General features: G+C 47.9%; 1 protein-coding gene across 3 annotated transcripts in view; it reads left to right on the plus strand.

Annotated features, from left to right (window-relative positions):
- The window catches only part of SLC25A23 (solute carrier family 25 member 23), a 51,148-nt gene that overhangs the window by 8,756 nt on the left and 27,103 nt on the right, over positions 1-15,289 (plus strand). For all 3 annotated transcript variants that reach the window (XR_013391081.1, XM_028711951.2, XM_028711952.2), the window contains one exon: positions 7,628-7,754. Coding sequence is in view for 2 of the 3 variants with exons in the window: in XM_028711951.2 (XP_028567784.2) it covers positions 7,628-7,754 (127 nt within the window). In the remaining variant the exon portion in view is untranslated. Of the gene's footprint in view, positions 1-7,627; positions 7,755-15,289 lie in introns of those variants that run through there.

Consider the following 15,289-nt stretch of genomic DNA (forward strand, 5'->3'; position numbering starts at 1 on the left):
GAGAGCATCCCATAAACAGGGAGCCACTGCAGAAAAGGCCCGTTCTCGTGTTGCCACCCTCTGAACCTCTCGTGTAGGAGGCACACCAAGAAGGGCTTCAGAGGATGATATCAGGGTCCAGGCTGGTTCATAGGCAGAGAGGTGGTCATTGAAGTATTGTGGTCCTGAGCTGTTTAACGTTTTATAGGTCAAAGCCAGCACTTTGAATTGGCCCCAGAAACTAACTTGCAGTCAGTGCAGCCAGGCAAGGATTGGCACTATATGCTTACACCATCTTGCCCCAGAGAGCAACTTGGGCACCGAATTCTGCACCAGCTGAAGTTTTCTTCTTTTTTAATATATATATATTTAAAGGGTTTTATTTTAAATGTTAAAAAATGGACTTACTCCACATAGCCAAAATGCACAGCAAATACTTCAACATGGCATAAAATAAAACTTAGATTCACACGACGCAGCTCATGGAACTGGTTGCTTAAGTCCACTGGGGAAGTTTGGGTCTAATAATAATAATAATAATAATAATAATAATTATTTATTATTTATACCCCGCCCATCTGGCTGGGATTCCCCAGCCACTCTGGGCGGCTTCCAACAAAGTATTAAAACACAGTAGTCTGTGTTAAAGCTTCCCTAAAGAGGGCTGCCTTCAGATGTCTTGTAAAAGTCTGGTAGTTGTTTTTCTCTTTGGCATCTGGTGGGAGGGCGTTCCACAGGGCGGGTGCCACTACCGAGAAGGCCCTCTGGCTGGTTCTGAAAAAACCAACCCCACCAAATGCTGTCAATCTATTGGAACCGTTCTTATCCCTTAGTTGTGGGAATTATCTGTAGTCCATGCTGGCTGGCACAGCTTGCATGAGGTAGAGTGCTGCAGTCCTTGCTCTCCAATGCCATTTCTTTGCAGGGAGAGTAAATAGGACACAGTCTTCTATTTCTTCTTGTAGGAGATCCACTAGCTGCCTGTGTGAACCTCCATAAAAAGCTTCAATCAGCAAAACGCTCATTCTCCTATACGTTTTCAAAGTTGGCCAGGATTTTTATGATGACTTCTATGAAAACATATTTCTTTGGCACCCAGTGTTCTCCTCCTTGTTGGTCCCCTCCTGGAGGCCGGCGGTGGCAGCAACGCACGGCCTCCCCGGCTCCGGCTCCCACTTGCTCTCCGCCCCGACACGGAAGGGAGGAAGAGCCGGCCCAGGCGAAGCAGCCACCAAATGAAGTTTCTGAACTGTCATCAGAGGCAGCCCCAATTGGAACGTGTTGCAGCAATCCAACCTCTCTGCAAGCTGGAATCTGCTACAGATGTCATGTGGACAATTGCATTCTGAAATTAATTCTCAGAGCTCCAAATGCAGGCAGTGGAACACGGAGCAGAGCTAACCCAGGGAACAATCCACTGCATTGTTCTGCTTCGGGTGAAACTGAATCCAGCAGTTCCAAGTCCACTTACAGATAGTTCAAAAACTGAAGCAAGACAGGAGTCCAGGGTCAAAACACCAGGACAACACAAGAGGCCAGGCTGTAAAGGAACTCTGCTCAGGGAGCTGCTGTAAGGAACTAAGGGCTTTTACCCTTAAGGCAGCGATGGCCAAAGTTGGCCCTCCAGCTGCTTTGGGACTACAGTTCCCATCATCCCTGACCACTGGTCCTGTTAGCTAGGGATGATGGGAGTTGTAGTCCCAAAACAGCTGGAGGGCCAAGTTTGGCCATCACTGACTTAAGCCTTCAAAGACCCACCCTGGAGCACAGCTGCAAGCCATACGGACTAAGGAGTTGGTCTACTCATGAGCAACTCTTATTCCAGAGTCCTTGTTCCTCTGGTGGGTGTTCTGGCATCTGTATCTTTTATCTCTTGGACTTGGTTGCTTCTCAGCCGCAACCTCTAATTCTGCACAGGAACTCTTTTGTGTCGTGATCTCTTAAGGTCCCAGATCCCTCTGATCTGTCTCATTGTCCATTGGCATGGCCTGCTGCTCCTTAGCATTTGCCTTGGGGCCCCTCCAGCTCCTCTTGCAATTGGGGGTGGGGCGGGTCCTCCGTCAGGGCCATGACATACACAGAAGATGGGTCAGTCAGGGATTAAGCTCATTAGGGGTTGGGTGAAGGGAGTGATCCCTCACTTGCTTCTTGAAAGCACCCTCTGTGGCTGACTTCCCCGAGACCTGGCTTCCAGCAGCCACTGAATCTAGAAAAGTGTGTTCTTCCCTCATTCCCTGCCCCTCATACTTCCTCCCAGCAGAACTCCCTTTGGGCTAATATCACACTTGCTACAGTTTTTTCCTGTAGCAGCACATTCTCAGCTGTGAGCGTGTGTGCTTGGGGGATTGGGTCGGTGTACCCGAGGATTTTTTTACTCCTTTTTGCACCAAGACACAGAATGCAGTAACCATTTCCTTTAAACTGGCTCCGCTTAAAATGACAAGCAAAGTACAAGTTACACAGTTGCAAAATAGAGGGAAGAATACATAGAAACTAAGCCTTACTGGTTTTGAAGGAAACCTAGGGTTGTTTTCAATGTAGCACCAAATAAGTACAGTCATACCTCGGGTTACGAATGCTGCGGGTTGCACGTTTTCGGGTTGCGGACCACACCGAACCCGGAAGTACCAGAACAGGCTACTTCCGGATTTCGGCACTTGCGCATGCGCAGGAGCACAAAATGACGTCACAAGCATGCACAGAAGCGCCAAATCGCGTCATGCGCTTGCACAGATGCGGCGCTTCAGGCTGTGAATGCTGCAGGTTGTGAACGTGCCTCCCGCACGGATCACGTTCACAACCAGAGGTATGGCTGTACAGTGGAACCTTGGTTCCCGGGACAGCTTAGATGCCGAACAAATTGGCTCCCGGACGCCGCAAACCCGGAAGTAATTGTTCCAGTTTACAAACATTTTTCCGAAGCCAAACGTCCGGCGTAGCTTCCGATTCACTGTAGGAGCTTCCTTTGGGAAATGGTGGGCAGCTCAGGGCCCTTCTTCACACCCAGGATGTGGCACTGTGGGGAAAGTTTAATACAGTGGTGCCCCGCAAGACGAATGCCTCGCAAGACGGAAAACCCGCTAGACGAAAGGGTTTTCCATTTTGGAGGTGCTTCGCAAGACGAATTTCCCTATGGGCTTGCTTCGCAAGACGAAAATGTCTTGCAAGTCTTGCCATTTTTTTCCCACCCCCCCCCCCTTTTCCTAAGCTGCTAAGCCGCTAATAGCCTTTTAGCAGCTCAGCCGCTAAGCCTTTAATAGCCGCTAAGCCGCTAAGCCGCTAATAGCGCTAATCCGCTAATGGGGTTGCTTTGCAAGACGAAAAAACCACTAGACGAAGAGAATCGCGGAACGGATTCTTTTCGTCTTGCGAGGCACCACTGTACCTTCAGGATTGGGGATTGAGGGAGAAACAGCATCAACCCACTGTTCATCCTGCCTCTGCATAACCTTCATCAGGCAGTAGCATCCATGGTGACTCGCTATCTACCCTGCAGGAGAATGAAATGAGTGGAGAGAATGTTATTCTTTGACAGCCACCAGTGTTATCTGCTGTGCTGAAGCTGGGTTCATCACAGGGGCACCAGTTGTGCTGTTGTCCTGATGCTAAGACCTTTATATTTCATCTTGTTTCGCCCGAGGCTATGAAATCCTTCGTTCATCCATGATGTGTTAAGCAGGCCTTGGGGGAACGGATGTGGACTTGTGTGCTACCCGATCAGTTTTGTAGAAAGGAGAGCATGTGGTTAAAAACAACAACAACCTGGACTAGAAGGATGGGTGGAACTAGGATACCCAGCCTGAAAAGCCCTGCTCTCGAGCCCTTAAATGCTTCTACAAATTTGTTCAAAGCACGTGGTGCTGGGCTATTTTCATACTGCTGTGTTTACATTCCTTCGCCCTGCCTGGCTCCCAGTTCTGCCCTGGCTGGTCATATGAACGTACTGAGACACCCACTCCGCTATGAACTGCAGAAAGCATTTGGATTTAAGAATCCTGGCTTCTATTCTCAATTCACAAAATGGAGCACAGTCAGGGACATGACGTGGGCTTGTAGAAATACCTGTCCTTGTGCTCTGGTGGCAGATGTATCCCTGCCCCCCGCAAACTTCATTCCTTGGCTCCCCCTATGGAAAACTGGTCACCTGAGCAAAATGAGTGTTTCTTATGCAAGTCCAGGTTTATGAAGTTTACTAATGGCAGGCCAGAATGATCTAGGCAAGTTTCTTCATGTATCAAATTATGTCTGTGCCAGATCTCTGCAGATTATTAGGCCATATTTTTGTAACAAGAAAGCATAATGCCTATACGGTGCCAGATTCAGGACTGGGGGGGCAGCAAGAGGCTTTAATCTGAAAGAGAAGGAGTGTATAGAGAAATCTCACATTGTTCTAAGCTGCCCTGGGTGCTTTTGTGTGGAATGAGAATGGCAGTGCCCTTGGGGTGATGGACCCACTGCTGGTCTTAGGCCCCCTGGCAAATGTTAAGTTTGCTGCCATCTGGAGCTTTGGTTATTTGCGTGATGATGATGATGATGATGATGATGATGATGATTTATTATTTATATCCTGCCCATCTGGCTGGGTTTCCCCAGCCACTCTGGGCAGCTTCCAACAAAACACTAAAATGCAATAACCTATTAAACATTAAAAGCTTCCCTAAACAGGGTTGCCTTCAGATGTCTTCTAAAAGTTTGGTAGTTATTTTTCTCTTTGACATCTGATGGGAGGGCGTTCCACAGGGCGGGTGCCACTACCGAGAAGGCCCTCTGCCTGGTTCCCTGTAGCCTCACTTCTCGCAATGAGGGAACCGCCAGAAGGCCCTCGGCGCTGGACCTCAGTGTCCGGGCAGAATGATGGGGGTGGAGATGATCCTTCAGGTATACTGGACCGAGGTCATTTAGGGCTTCAAAGGTCAGCACCAACACTTTGAATTGTGCTCGGAAACGTACTGGGAGCCAGTGTAGGTCTTTCAAGATCACTCAGTTGGTGTTGAAGGGGAGGAAGGATGCCTGAAAGGACAGGAATAGGATGTAAAAGAAGAAAAGAGGTTGCTGTGTGAAGTAGCAGCAGCAGAGAACAATAAGAGAAAGTCTGCAGAAGGAGTTGAAAGTTTGGGCATTCAGCATGTTAAGAACTGCCACAGGGAAAATAGGATCAAAGAAGAAACTGGCAAGGCAGGCAAACATCACCAGCTTCAAACATCAAGGAAAAGGCTCAGCTCTTAATAATGTGACATTTGCTGTGAAGATACAGTTTCATGAGATGGTATCTGGAGATAGAAACTGGTCCCTGGTGGTGCTCTGTTTCTAGATTCTCATTAACTGTTCTTAACTGTTCTGGTTTAGACTCCAGCAAGCCAGTGTTGAAGCTTTCCTGGAAGTCCTGAACGTAAATATAGTTTCTCTCCTGTGTTTATTGCATAAGATGCATTGCACAAGAGATGCCCGCCTAGTTCAAAGAGCATTTCATTGAACGTTACCCTGTTCCTGTTGTATCAGAGGAGGTAAAATGATGTATTACGTTGGTCCACAACCTTCAAAACCTATTGCATCATTTTCAATTCATACCTTTGCTCAGGACCACAGAACCTGCAGCCCTCCATATATTCTTGGACTCTTAACTCCCATTAGCCCTCCGCCGCCCGTGCATTCTTTTGAAGCTTAGAACAGCCTTGTAAAAGAGGCACATGGCGTGATCCCACCCACCCCTGTGCCATTGAATCCACTGATGTGTTGTCTGAATAGGGCTTCAGTAAGAATTCGGTGGGACGCAGGTGGCGCTGTAGGTTAAACCACAGAGCCTAGGACTTGCCAATCAGAAGGTTGGCGGTTCGAATCCCCGCGACTGAGTGAGCTCCCGTTGCTCGGTCCCTGCTCCTGCCAACCTAGCAGTTCGAAAGCATGTCAAAGTGCAAGTAGATAAATAGGTACCGCTCCGGCAGGAAGGTAAACAGCATTTTCGTGCGCTGCTCTGGTTCTCCAGAAGTGGCTTAGTCATGCTGGCCACATGACCCAGAAACTGTACGCCGGCTCCCTCGGCCAATAAAGCGAGATGAGCGTCGCAACCCCAGAGTCGGCCACGACTGGACCTAACAGTCAGGGGTCCCTTTACCTTTACTTTACAAGAATTTGGAACATCTTCCAGCATTTTGTGCTGCTTAAATTAAAACAAGGGAAATTTATCATGTTACCTGCCCTCTTCAGAATGAGAATAAAAGAAGGACAGAGCCTGCTAAAGGGCCAAGCAGAGGACAGCATGGCTGTGTGAGAGGGTGGGGGGAGAGAGAAAACATGCAACAAGTTTGTTTGGCCTTGTCCAGTTAAATGATTTTCGGGCTCATGTTTCTTCTAATCTAACCCTTTTGGCTCATAGACAAACATATATCAAATGAGAGCGATCGGTGAAAATATGTGAGACAGAGTGTAGGGGGGAACAAATTAATCGCAGGGGTCAGCAAACTTTTTCAGCAGGGGCCGGTCCACTGTCCCTCAGACCTTGTGGGGGGCTGGACTATATTGGGAGGGGGGGAGAACGAATTCCTATGCCCCACAAATAACCCAGAGATGCATTTTAAATAAAAGCACACATTCTACTCATGTAAAAACACACTGATTCCTGGACCGTCCGTGGGCTGGATTTAGAAGGCGATTGGGCCGCATCCTGCCCCCAGGCCTTAATTTGCCTACCCATGGACTAATGGGTGATGTTGCCACCAAATATGCCCTCCCCCGCTTTCCATAGAGACTTTCCAGCAAGGTCTCTGATCCCAAAGGACTACCTTCTCCCCCTCTTCCTCCCCACCATATTTAGTAATGCGAAACCACTTTCACCCCACTGGTGGGGGCTCACGCAATGGGGTGCTCTTCCACACAGAAGCAATTCCTTCCACTTAGAAAACTGGCGTGCCATGAAGAAGCCGTCTCGGAGGCATTTTCTGTTTATATTTTACAGACTCGCACTCGCACTCTTTTGAACCGACCTCACGAAAGGCAGTGTGGCAAAGTGCCAAAGGGGGAAAGCCACAAGTCTGGAAGTATGGTTCAGATCTCACCTCTGCTATTTGTGGCAATAAGCAGGTCATTTCCCTTTTCAGCCTCACCCTGCCCCACCCCCGGTCTGCAATATGGGGGATGATAAAGCTACCTTCCTGGTTTGTTGCAGGGATTATAATAATATACGATATGGGAAGCACTTGGACACGAGTGCTCTGTCAAAGTTACATGCCATTGTACCAAACTGCACAGAATATATTTGTGGTATTTTCATGGCCACCCAATCAATGTAGACGCACTAATTCCTAATGGTGTGTGCTCTGGCATCTGCGCCCTTTATCTCAAGTACTTGTGCAAATTATTGCAATGAAAATAAATGCATGCACCCCTTAAATACAATCCTCCCCACCTAGGTCTCTTGTCAGCTATGTATTGTCTCGGCTCCAACATCGGCAGGTAAAGTTAATCATCTATGGTGCAAGAAGTGGGCTGAGTTCTGTAATCTGACGAACAACCACCTAGTAGAATACCTTCTTCATGCAGTGGCTTTGCAGATGTTCTAAAACAGTGCTTCTCCCTTTCTTTGGACTGCATTGTTAAGACTGCAACTCAGTGCTCACCTTCTAAAACCCACTTTTACTTCCCCTGCCTGCAGGATATCCTACGAGAGGGTGATACAGACCATGACGGGGAGCTTAATTTCGAGGAATTTGCCCGCTACCTCCAGGAGCGCGAACGCAAACTGCTGCTGATGTTTCACAGCCTGGACCGCAACCATGATGGTATGAAAGCACCTCCATCTGCTTCTAGCCCAACCTCTGTTGCAGCCTGGAATGAAAACTTATTTGCTCACTTGTTCTTTTATTTATTTATGGCATGCGCACTCCATTCTTGAGGCCGAAAGGTTCTCGGGGAGGCTTGCGAAAACCAGTTTTGTAAAGATGTTGCTACAAATACCCTTTAGACTCCTTGTGACTTGGCTGCTTTCCCTGAAACACACTTTCACTTACTTTGTTACATTTGCATCCTGTGTGTTAGAAGAAAAATATTGCTTATGGGGTATCTAAGAGCCCGTATTCCTGCCAACCTAGCAGTTCGAAAGCACATCAAAGTGCAAGTAGATAAATAGATACCACTCCGGCGGGAAGGTAAACGGCGTTTCCGTGCGCTGCTCTGGTTCGCCAGAAGCGGCTTAGTCATGCTGGCCACATGACCCGGAAGCTGTACGCCGGCTCCCTCGGCCAATAAAGTGAGATGAGCGCCGCAACCCCAGCGTTGGCCACGACTGGACCTAATGGTCCGGGGTCCCTTTAAGAGCCCGTATAGAGTCCTTAAGTAGGTTCTCTATCGGTAGGAGAAAATGGCCAACCAGAGAAAATTGAGAAGCACAGCAGCTAGTAAGCTTTATTAAACCGTTGCAACAGGGTCCCCCACTCCCCCCTTGCAGGAAGGGAGGAGAGGAACCCTGAACATTGGTGTGCAAGCTCCTATATAGACTTTTGAAATTGCCTCCCCTGTAGCTCAAGACCACCCCCCAAAACATCGTACATACATCACAGAAAGAGGTGGTCCCCAGCAGAAATTTGAGTGTGTTGCTTCTCTCCTGTCTGCCAGTATACCTGGTAATTCCTTATCATCTGATTTCCTTTTCTGGGTAGCCTGGCCATTCCTTTGAGATGGTAAATACTTAGTTCCTGAATCTCTTACGCATATTGATAGTGTGCTCAGCTTAACAGATACTTGTCAGACTGTATTTACAGGGAGGTGTGAGCCCCTACAGTTCAAAGATAACTGGAAAGATTTTCCCATTTCCTTCCTCCTTGCAGAGGAATATTGGAGGCCAATTTGGGAGAGTCAAAATGGCTTCAGGATTGTTCTCCTGTAGTATTTCAGACACGTGGTTTATATACTTATGTATGTGTTTGCCTTGTACATTTCTGAACATTTATTTTATATATATATAAGACCTTCGAATCCCTATAACATGTTTCCTCTGAGAAGCATAAGCTGGCATGCATAGAACTCCCCTTCCCCAATTTCTCCTCACAACAACTCTGTGAGGTAGGCCATCCTCAGCGATGGTAACTGGCCCAAGTTGACCCTTGTTTGCTTCACGGCTGTGTACAGAATTGAGAGCTCCTTCAGACTGTTGTTTTTAGCAGGTATCATCCACAGCATGCCATTGATGCAGTGGATTAGTGGTAGATTGACCCTGAACCATTCACCTACCATTTCACTTTGTGGGATGTTCTGCAATGTCCCTCCAGTGTTACTGCATTATCGTTGCCCGGAGGGACGCTCTTGAGCTATGGGACAAAAGAAGTGGAACAAAACACATTTTTTGGTATAAAAAGCTACAGGCTTTCAGCAAGAACAATCTGCAATTTCAATAATTTTTATTATTTATACTCCGCCCATTTGACTGGGTTGCCCCGGCCACTCTGGGTGGCTAGGATGTTATGACAGGAAACGAAGCGGTGTGGTCTCCGTGAAACCTTTGCAGGTACAAAGAGTATTGAAAGTGGAATTGTATGTAACTGCCCTGTTACCATCCTGAGCACAAAACATTATGAGTGCACAAAGGAAAGGCTGGTCCTAATCTGACCCTCTAGTCAGTGGCACCACAGTGGTTGTCCTAACTAAATCTATAATCATGCAAACCCTGCCCTTTCCCACACCTTCCTGTTTCTCCCGCAACAGACTGGGTAGACCCCTCCCTGGCTACCTCCCCCCCCCTCTTTTTTTAATAATAAATGAGGTTCTGATTTATTTTAATGAAAAATAAAGAAATAAAACACCAGGAACTCATCAGTTAAGTGTAACCACATTTTAAATTGTGGCCAAATAGTCCCTGGCTGACGATAGTTGAAAGTAAAATATTTTAGAATTGAATCCTGCCATCTATAAGGCTATACCAGTCACGGGAAAGTTCATGACTATTCTTCCCCTCCCCCTGGGCCTCCCACCCCAATCCTGGAACAAGAAGACCTAACTGCAAAGCTCCCTATTTCCTTTCAGCCTATCATCAGCTTAATTCAGTTTGCACAAGCTTCCCCACGCCAACCCCAGATAGTGTGTCTTAATATGTGGGCCATTCTGTGCATTCCTTACAGGGACCAGTTAAGAGACGCAGATCGAATAATGACCATGGTGTGCTCCTTTAACTTCCTCCATTTGGGACTCACTTGTGCTAGCTGCATGTCAGAAAAGATGGAGGCGCAGGGATAAGATCGTAGGAATTTATGTTCCGTGAGGCTGAAGAGAGCCGGGAAGTGCCTGTTCTGTTCTGCAGCCTTGAATAAAGGACGTCCGTTTGACGGCTCCAAGACAAAACCCAGGCATGGCTGGCCTCCCTCCTTGGCAATCTCTGCCCCAAAGAGTGGGTGGCCTTGCCTCCTGAAGCTCTTTCCAATTCCTACCAGATGACTGTAAATGATAGATGCATGAGACGCGCCCGAATACCAGACTCTGCACGGGTGCCTTTTCCTCCCATTCTGGCCTAGTCAGAATGAACTCCCAGGGCTGTGTCTTATACTATGAGGCATGGCGCATGATCCTTGTGGGAGCTAGGAGAGGGGTACCTTTTTGAGGGACACATTTCCTTCTGGGTGCCAAATGCCTATGGTGGGCAGGATCAGAGACAAAAGTAGGCAAAGCCAGAAATGTCGATTTACCTTTGTACCAGGTGGCTGGTTTTCACACACTCCTCAAGTGGGGCCCTGGACATTTTGCCGCTAGAGGCAAACCAGAAAATGGGGGGGGGCTGTGTGCCAACCATGTACCCACTCTTAAGCCCCTGCCCCCCGCCATGTGGCAGTGGGCAGAGGAGGAGGGGACTGACAAGCGCAGAATGCGAATTTGCCACTTCTCCCAGCTTTCCGGAGCCTGCTACCCTGAAGCAACTGCCTCACCTTGCCTCATGGGTGGGCCGGCCCTGTCCTCAAGCAAGAGGCACTGTCAGAGTTCAAGGACACATTTCAACCGGGCAAAAGCACTCAAGGAGAGTGCAAAGCAGGGGTGCTGAGGCACGTGACCTGGGAAGATGGGGTGTGTGAGGGAGGCAGCTAGAGAGGCTCAGAGGGCCTCATCTGGCCCAAGGTTGCCATCATTAGTGGAGGTTCCAAAGGGACTGATCCAACCTGGGGACTGGTTGGTTTAGCAAGTCATCTTAGAGCTGGCTCATATCTGGCCCTGGAATCAAAGTCCTCTGCATGGTGGGGGCATGACAGCAAGCCCTGAATGTGCCACATTCTTCCTGCCCCCACCCTCCACAAATAGGGCAGAGGGATACAGAGGCCTCAGTCATACACCTGGAGACTTTGTGTGCCTCATCAGTATTTACTGTGGAAGACAGAGCAGGTGGAAAGTGGATCACATGAGTGAAGCTAATATTTGTACAGTGACTTTTTCGTGTGTTCACCTTGCACTGTGAGGGTGGTTTATGATCTTAAGTTTGAGTTGCTCCCAGACTTGGCCAAGCAAGGAACCTACACATGGAGTGTGTGTGTGTGTGTGCGCGCGCGCGCGCGTGCACCAAGTCTTTGAGTATCTGACCCTCTGGCTGAGTCTGCTTCTGCTTCATGTTACAGCTGCCATGTGAAGGCCACATTGAATGGCTGTATGCAGTACACAGAGTGGACTTCCACTTGGATTGATTCCCACTTCTCCATGGGATAAGACTCCCTCCATATACAGGATGTGTGGGACAGAAAATGCCCTAAGAAATTTCCGTATGCTTATCAACAATGTGTCAAGTGATGCTTGAGGAGATGAGAGATGGGCTCTTTGTTGCAACAGGGATGAGGGTCACGGCTACACTCTTCATAATCCACAACTGCATGGCAATGACCTTTTTTATGAAGTGGAAATTGCCATGGGGCCTTGGGGAATATATGTGTTCCTACTACTTTGCCGATCGCATGGCCGGCGGTTCGAATCCCCGCGGCGGGGTGAGCTCCCGTCTTTCGGTCCCAGCTCCTGCCCACCTAGCAGTTCGAAAGCACCCCTAAGTGCAAGTAGATAAATAGGTATCGCTTTCTAGCGGGAAGGTAAACGGCGTTTCCGTGTGCTGCGCTGGTGCTGGCTCGCCAGAGCAGCTTCGTCACGCTGGCCACGTGACCCGGAAGTGTCTCCGGACAGCGCTGGCCCCCAGCCTCTTAAGTGAGATGGGTGCACAACCCTAGAGTCGGACACGACTGGCCCGTACAGGCAGGGGTACCTGCCCGTACAGGCAGGGGAGGGACTCGGGTGGCGCTGTGGGTTAAACCACAGAGCCTAGGACTTGCCGATTAGAAGGTCGGTGGTTCGAATCCCCACAATGGGGTGAGCTCCCGTTGCTCGGTCCCTGCTCCTGTCAACCTAGCAGTTTAAAAGCACGTCAAAGTGCAAGTAGATAAATAGGTACTGCTCCGGCGGGAAGGTAAACGGCATTTCCATGCGCTGCTCTGGTTCGCCAGAAGCAGCTTAGTCATGCTGGCCACATGACCCGGAAGCTGTACGCTGGTTCCCTCGGCCAATAAAGCAAGATGAGTGCCGCAACCCCAGAGTCGGCCATGACTGGACCTAATGGTCAGGGGTCCCTTTACCTTTACCTTACTACTTTGGGGGTCTTCCTTCTTAGCCTTCCCCTCCCCTTGCTCTGATTATGATTTCATGTAAAGTGTTACAGCTTGGGTTCACAGCTATACAGTAGGAAACCAGTCTTGCCTTTTGAAAGGCTGACATTATGCAGGTGAAGCTTTCACAGGCGCTGAGGGGCAAAGCTTCAATGTTAAAAGGCAGGGGAGGAGAGGCAACGTGAAAAACCACCACTGGTGATCCTGCTGCTTCTGAATCGGAGCCCCTTTAGAGCACAGGGTAGACTTGAAAAGTGGGCTGTTAAACATACCAGATGGCGGGTGAATGTTTGGGACAAAGCCGAAAGCTTGGAGAGAGCACAGACCGCTAAGTCAGTGAGTGCTGCAAGCCCTAGTGGCGTCCGACAAAAATCTGGAATGCACCGGGCTGCTTTTGCCAACCCTCTCCTTCCTGCATCTAGTACAATCAGTTCAAAAACTATTCCGTTTCTTCCAAAACATGTCTGAAGGGGGCTTGTTTCAACAAGATGACCACCTGCACCTCCTGTTCAGCGAGTCTTCCTGCCTAGCCAGAACTCCAGGGAGAGGGCCAGAGGCCATAAATGGGCAGTTCTGTCTACTTGGAGATAGGAAAAGCCCCCAGGCCCATGTAGTCCAGCATCCTGTTGCCACAGTAGCCAACTAGATGCCTAAGGGATGCCTAAGGCATCAGATGCCTAAGGCAGCAGCCATTGCCCCACTTGTGGTTCTTGACAACTGGTATACAATACAGCCACGGAGGTTACAAGCCACTGATAGCCTTGTTCTCCATTAATCTCTGTTCCTTTAAAAAAAACCAAAAACACAGGTTTAAAGACTCATAGGAGGGGGTGGGGAGAGAGAGGCACAGCTCAAAAGACTTATTGAAACAAGCCTTTGTCCCATTATTAAATAAATCATAAGCCCATCTGATCCCACCTGTCCTGCTGTGACCTTGCAACTCTTGGCTGACTCTGCAACATACAGTAGACATCTGTAATATTGCCCCAAAGGGAAAGTAAGAGAAGAAAGGCATTAGAATGAAGAAGGAAAAAAGGAGGAGGAGAACAAGAGCAGAGAGAGCAACTGACTGTTCCTTTAAATACAGTGGTACCTCGGGTTACAGACGCTTCAGGTTACAGACACTTCAGGTTCCAGACTCCGCTAACCCAGAAATAGTACCTCGGGTTAATAACTTTGCTTCAGGATGAGGCCCCATTAGCTAAAGTAGTATCTCAGGTTAAGAACAGTTTCAGGTTAAGAATGGACCTCCAGAATGAATTAAGTTCTTAACCTGAGGTACCACTGTATACAAAAAGGTTGTCCACTACTTGTGGGGTCACTCATCAGACTCTCAGACCCTCCAAGTGTCCTTGTTTTCCAGGGATATCCCTGACTTGAGTGAAGCTGTCCTGGTTTCTGATTTGATACCAGAATGTCCTACTTTTCCTTAGGGTGTCCTTATTTTCACTGGAGAAATGTCGGAGGGTATGGAGTTATTCAACTCCCAAGCCGTCAGAAGGCAATCCCGTACAGTATAAGGAAGTTTTTGTTAATGCTTAATATTTAATTGTGGTTTTATATATGTTGGAAGCTGCCCAGAGTGGCTGGGGCAACCCAGTAAGATGTGTGAGGTATAAATAGTAAAAATATCATTATGGAATGGGACATCCCTATTTTCATCAAAGAAATGTTGGAGCGTATGGACTCTGTGCACACACGATACCAGAGACAGCTTGTTGATTTAAAGAAAGTTGGAAGTGGTTGGGAAAAGTTTTGCTTCCCTCTTTCAAACTGCCTTCAACTGAAGAAACTATGGTCAGCCTCCAGCCTAAACTAACAACCATAATGTGGATAATGATCTTGTTTCATTTCCGGGAGATGTTTTGGTTTTGGCCCAAACCCAAATGGAGGCTATTAAAGATCCATTAACCAGGAGTCATTCAACCCCACCCTGCAGTAGTTTCAAGATTTCTCATTGCCCCGTGCCCTTTGTGGTTATCCAGTGTACCTTTTACAATGTGTGTGTATATACATTTGTGTGGAGGCAACTGTAGGCTGATAATTGCTAGAGAAGACCCATCTCTCTTAAGCTAGCTTCCAAAAATATGTGTGCTGCTGCTTGTTGGGCTTAACAATATGTAGAAACAAAAATTAGAAGAATCCAGCGGATTCAGATGCAGCCATGGCAGCCATTTTCCCTGCCTTTAAAGCTTTGAGCCTAGACAACTGCAATAAGGTTATTCAGGGCTGCCCTAGATGACTGTTCAGAAACTTCAACCACTGTAAAACACCCTGGATGTTCTCCAAAGCCTGAACCTGAGCATCTTCCAGAACACTGGCATGCACTTTTATTAGGACTCAAAAGTTTAAATATTTAGTCAGTTAACCCAACTGGGCTAAAACTTAGGTGACTAAAAAGATTCCTCTGATTAATTAGGAAGCAGCCTTTATGTTGTTTTTGTTAGATTTATTATATGTCCTTCATATGAAGGTCCTGTTGTTTAAAGCCAACCACAAATGCAAAGCCACTAATGTAAAACCAATAACACATTAATTAGCAATTTTCAGGTAGATAGGGGAAAATACTTGATTCCTTGGGATAGCTCTGTTGATAGAGGATGAAACTTTTAATCCCAGGGTTGTTGTGGGTTAGAGCCCCATGCTGGGCAAAACATTATTGCATTTCAGAAGGTTTGACTAGATGACTCTTGGGGTCCCTT

Source organism: Podarcis muralis, chromosome 17 (assembly GCF_964188315.1).
Source record: "Podarcis muralis chromosome 17, rPodMur119.hap1.1, whole genome shotgun sequence".
Taxonomy (NCBI): Eukaryota; Metazoa; Chordata; class Lepidosauria; order Squamata; family Lacertidae; genus Podarcis; species Podarcis muralis.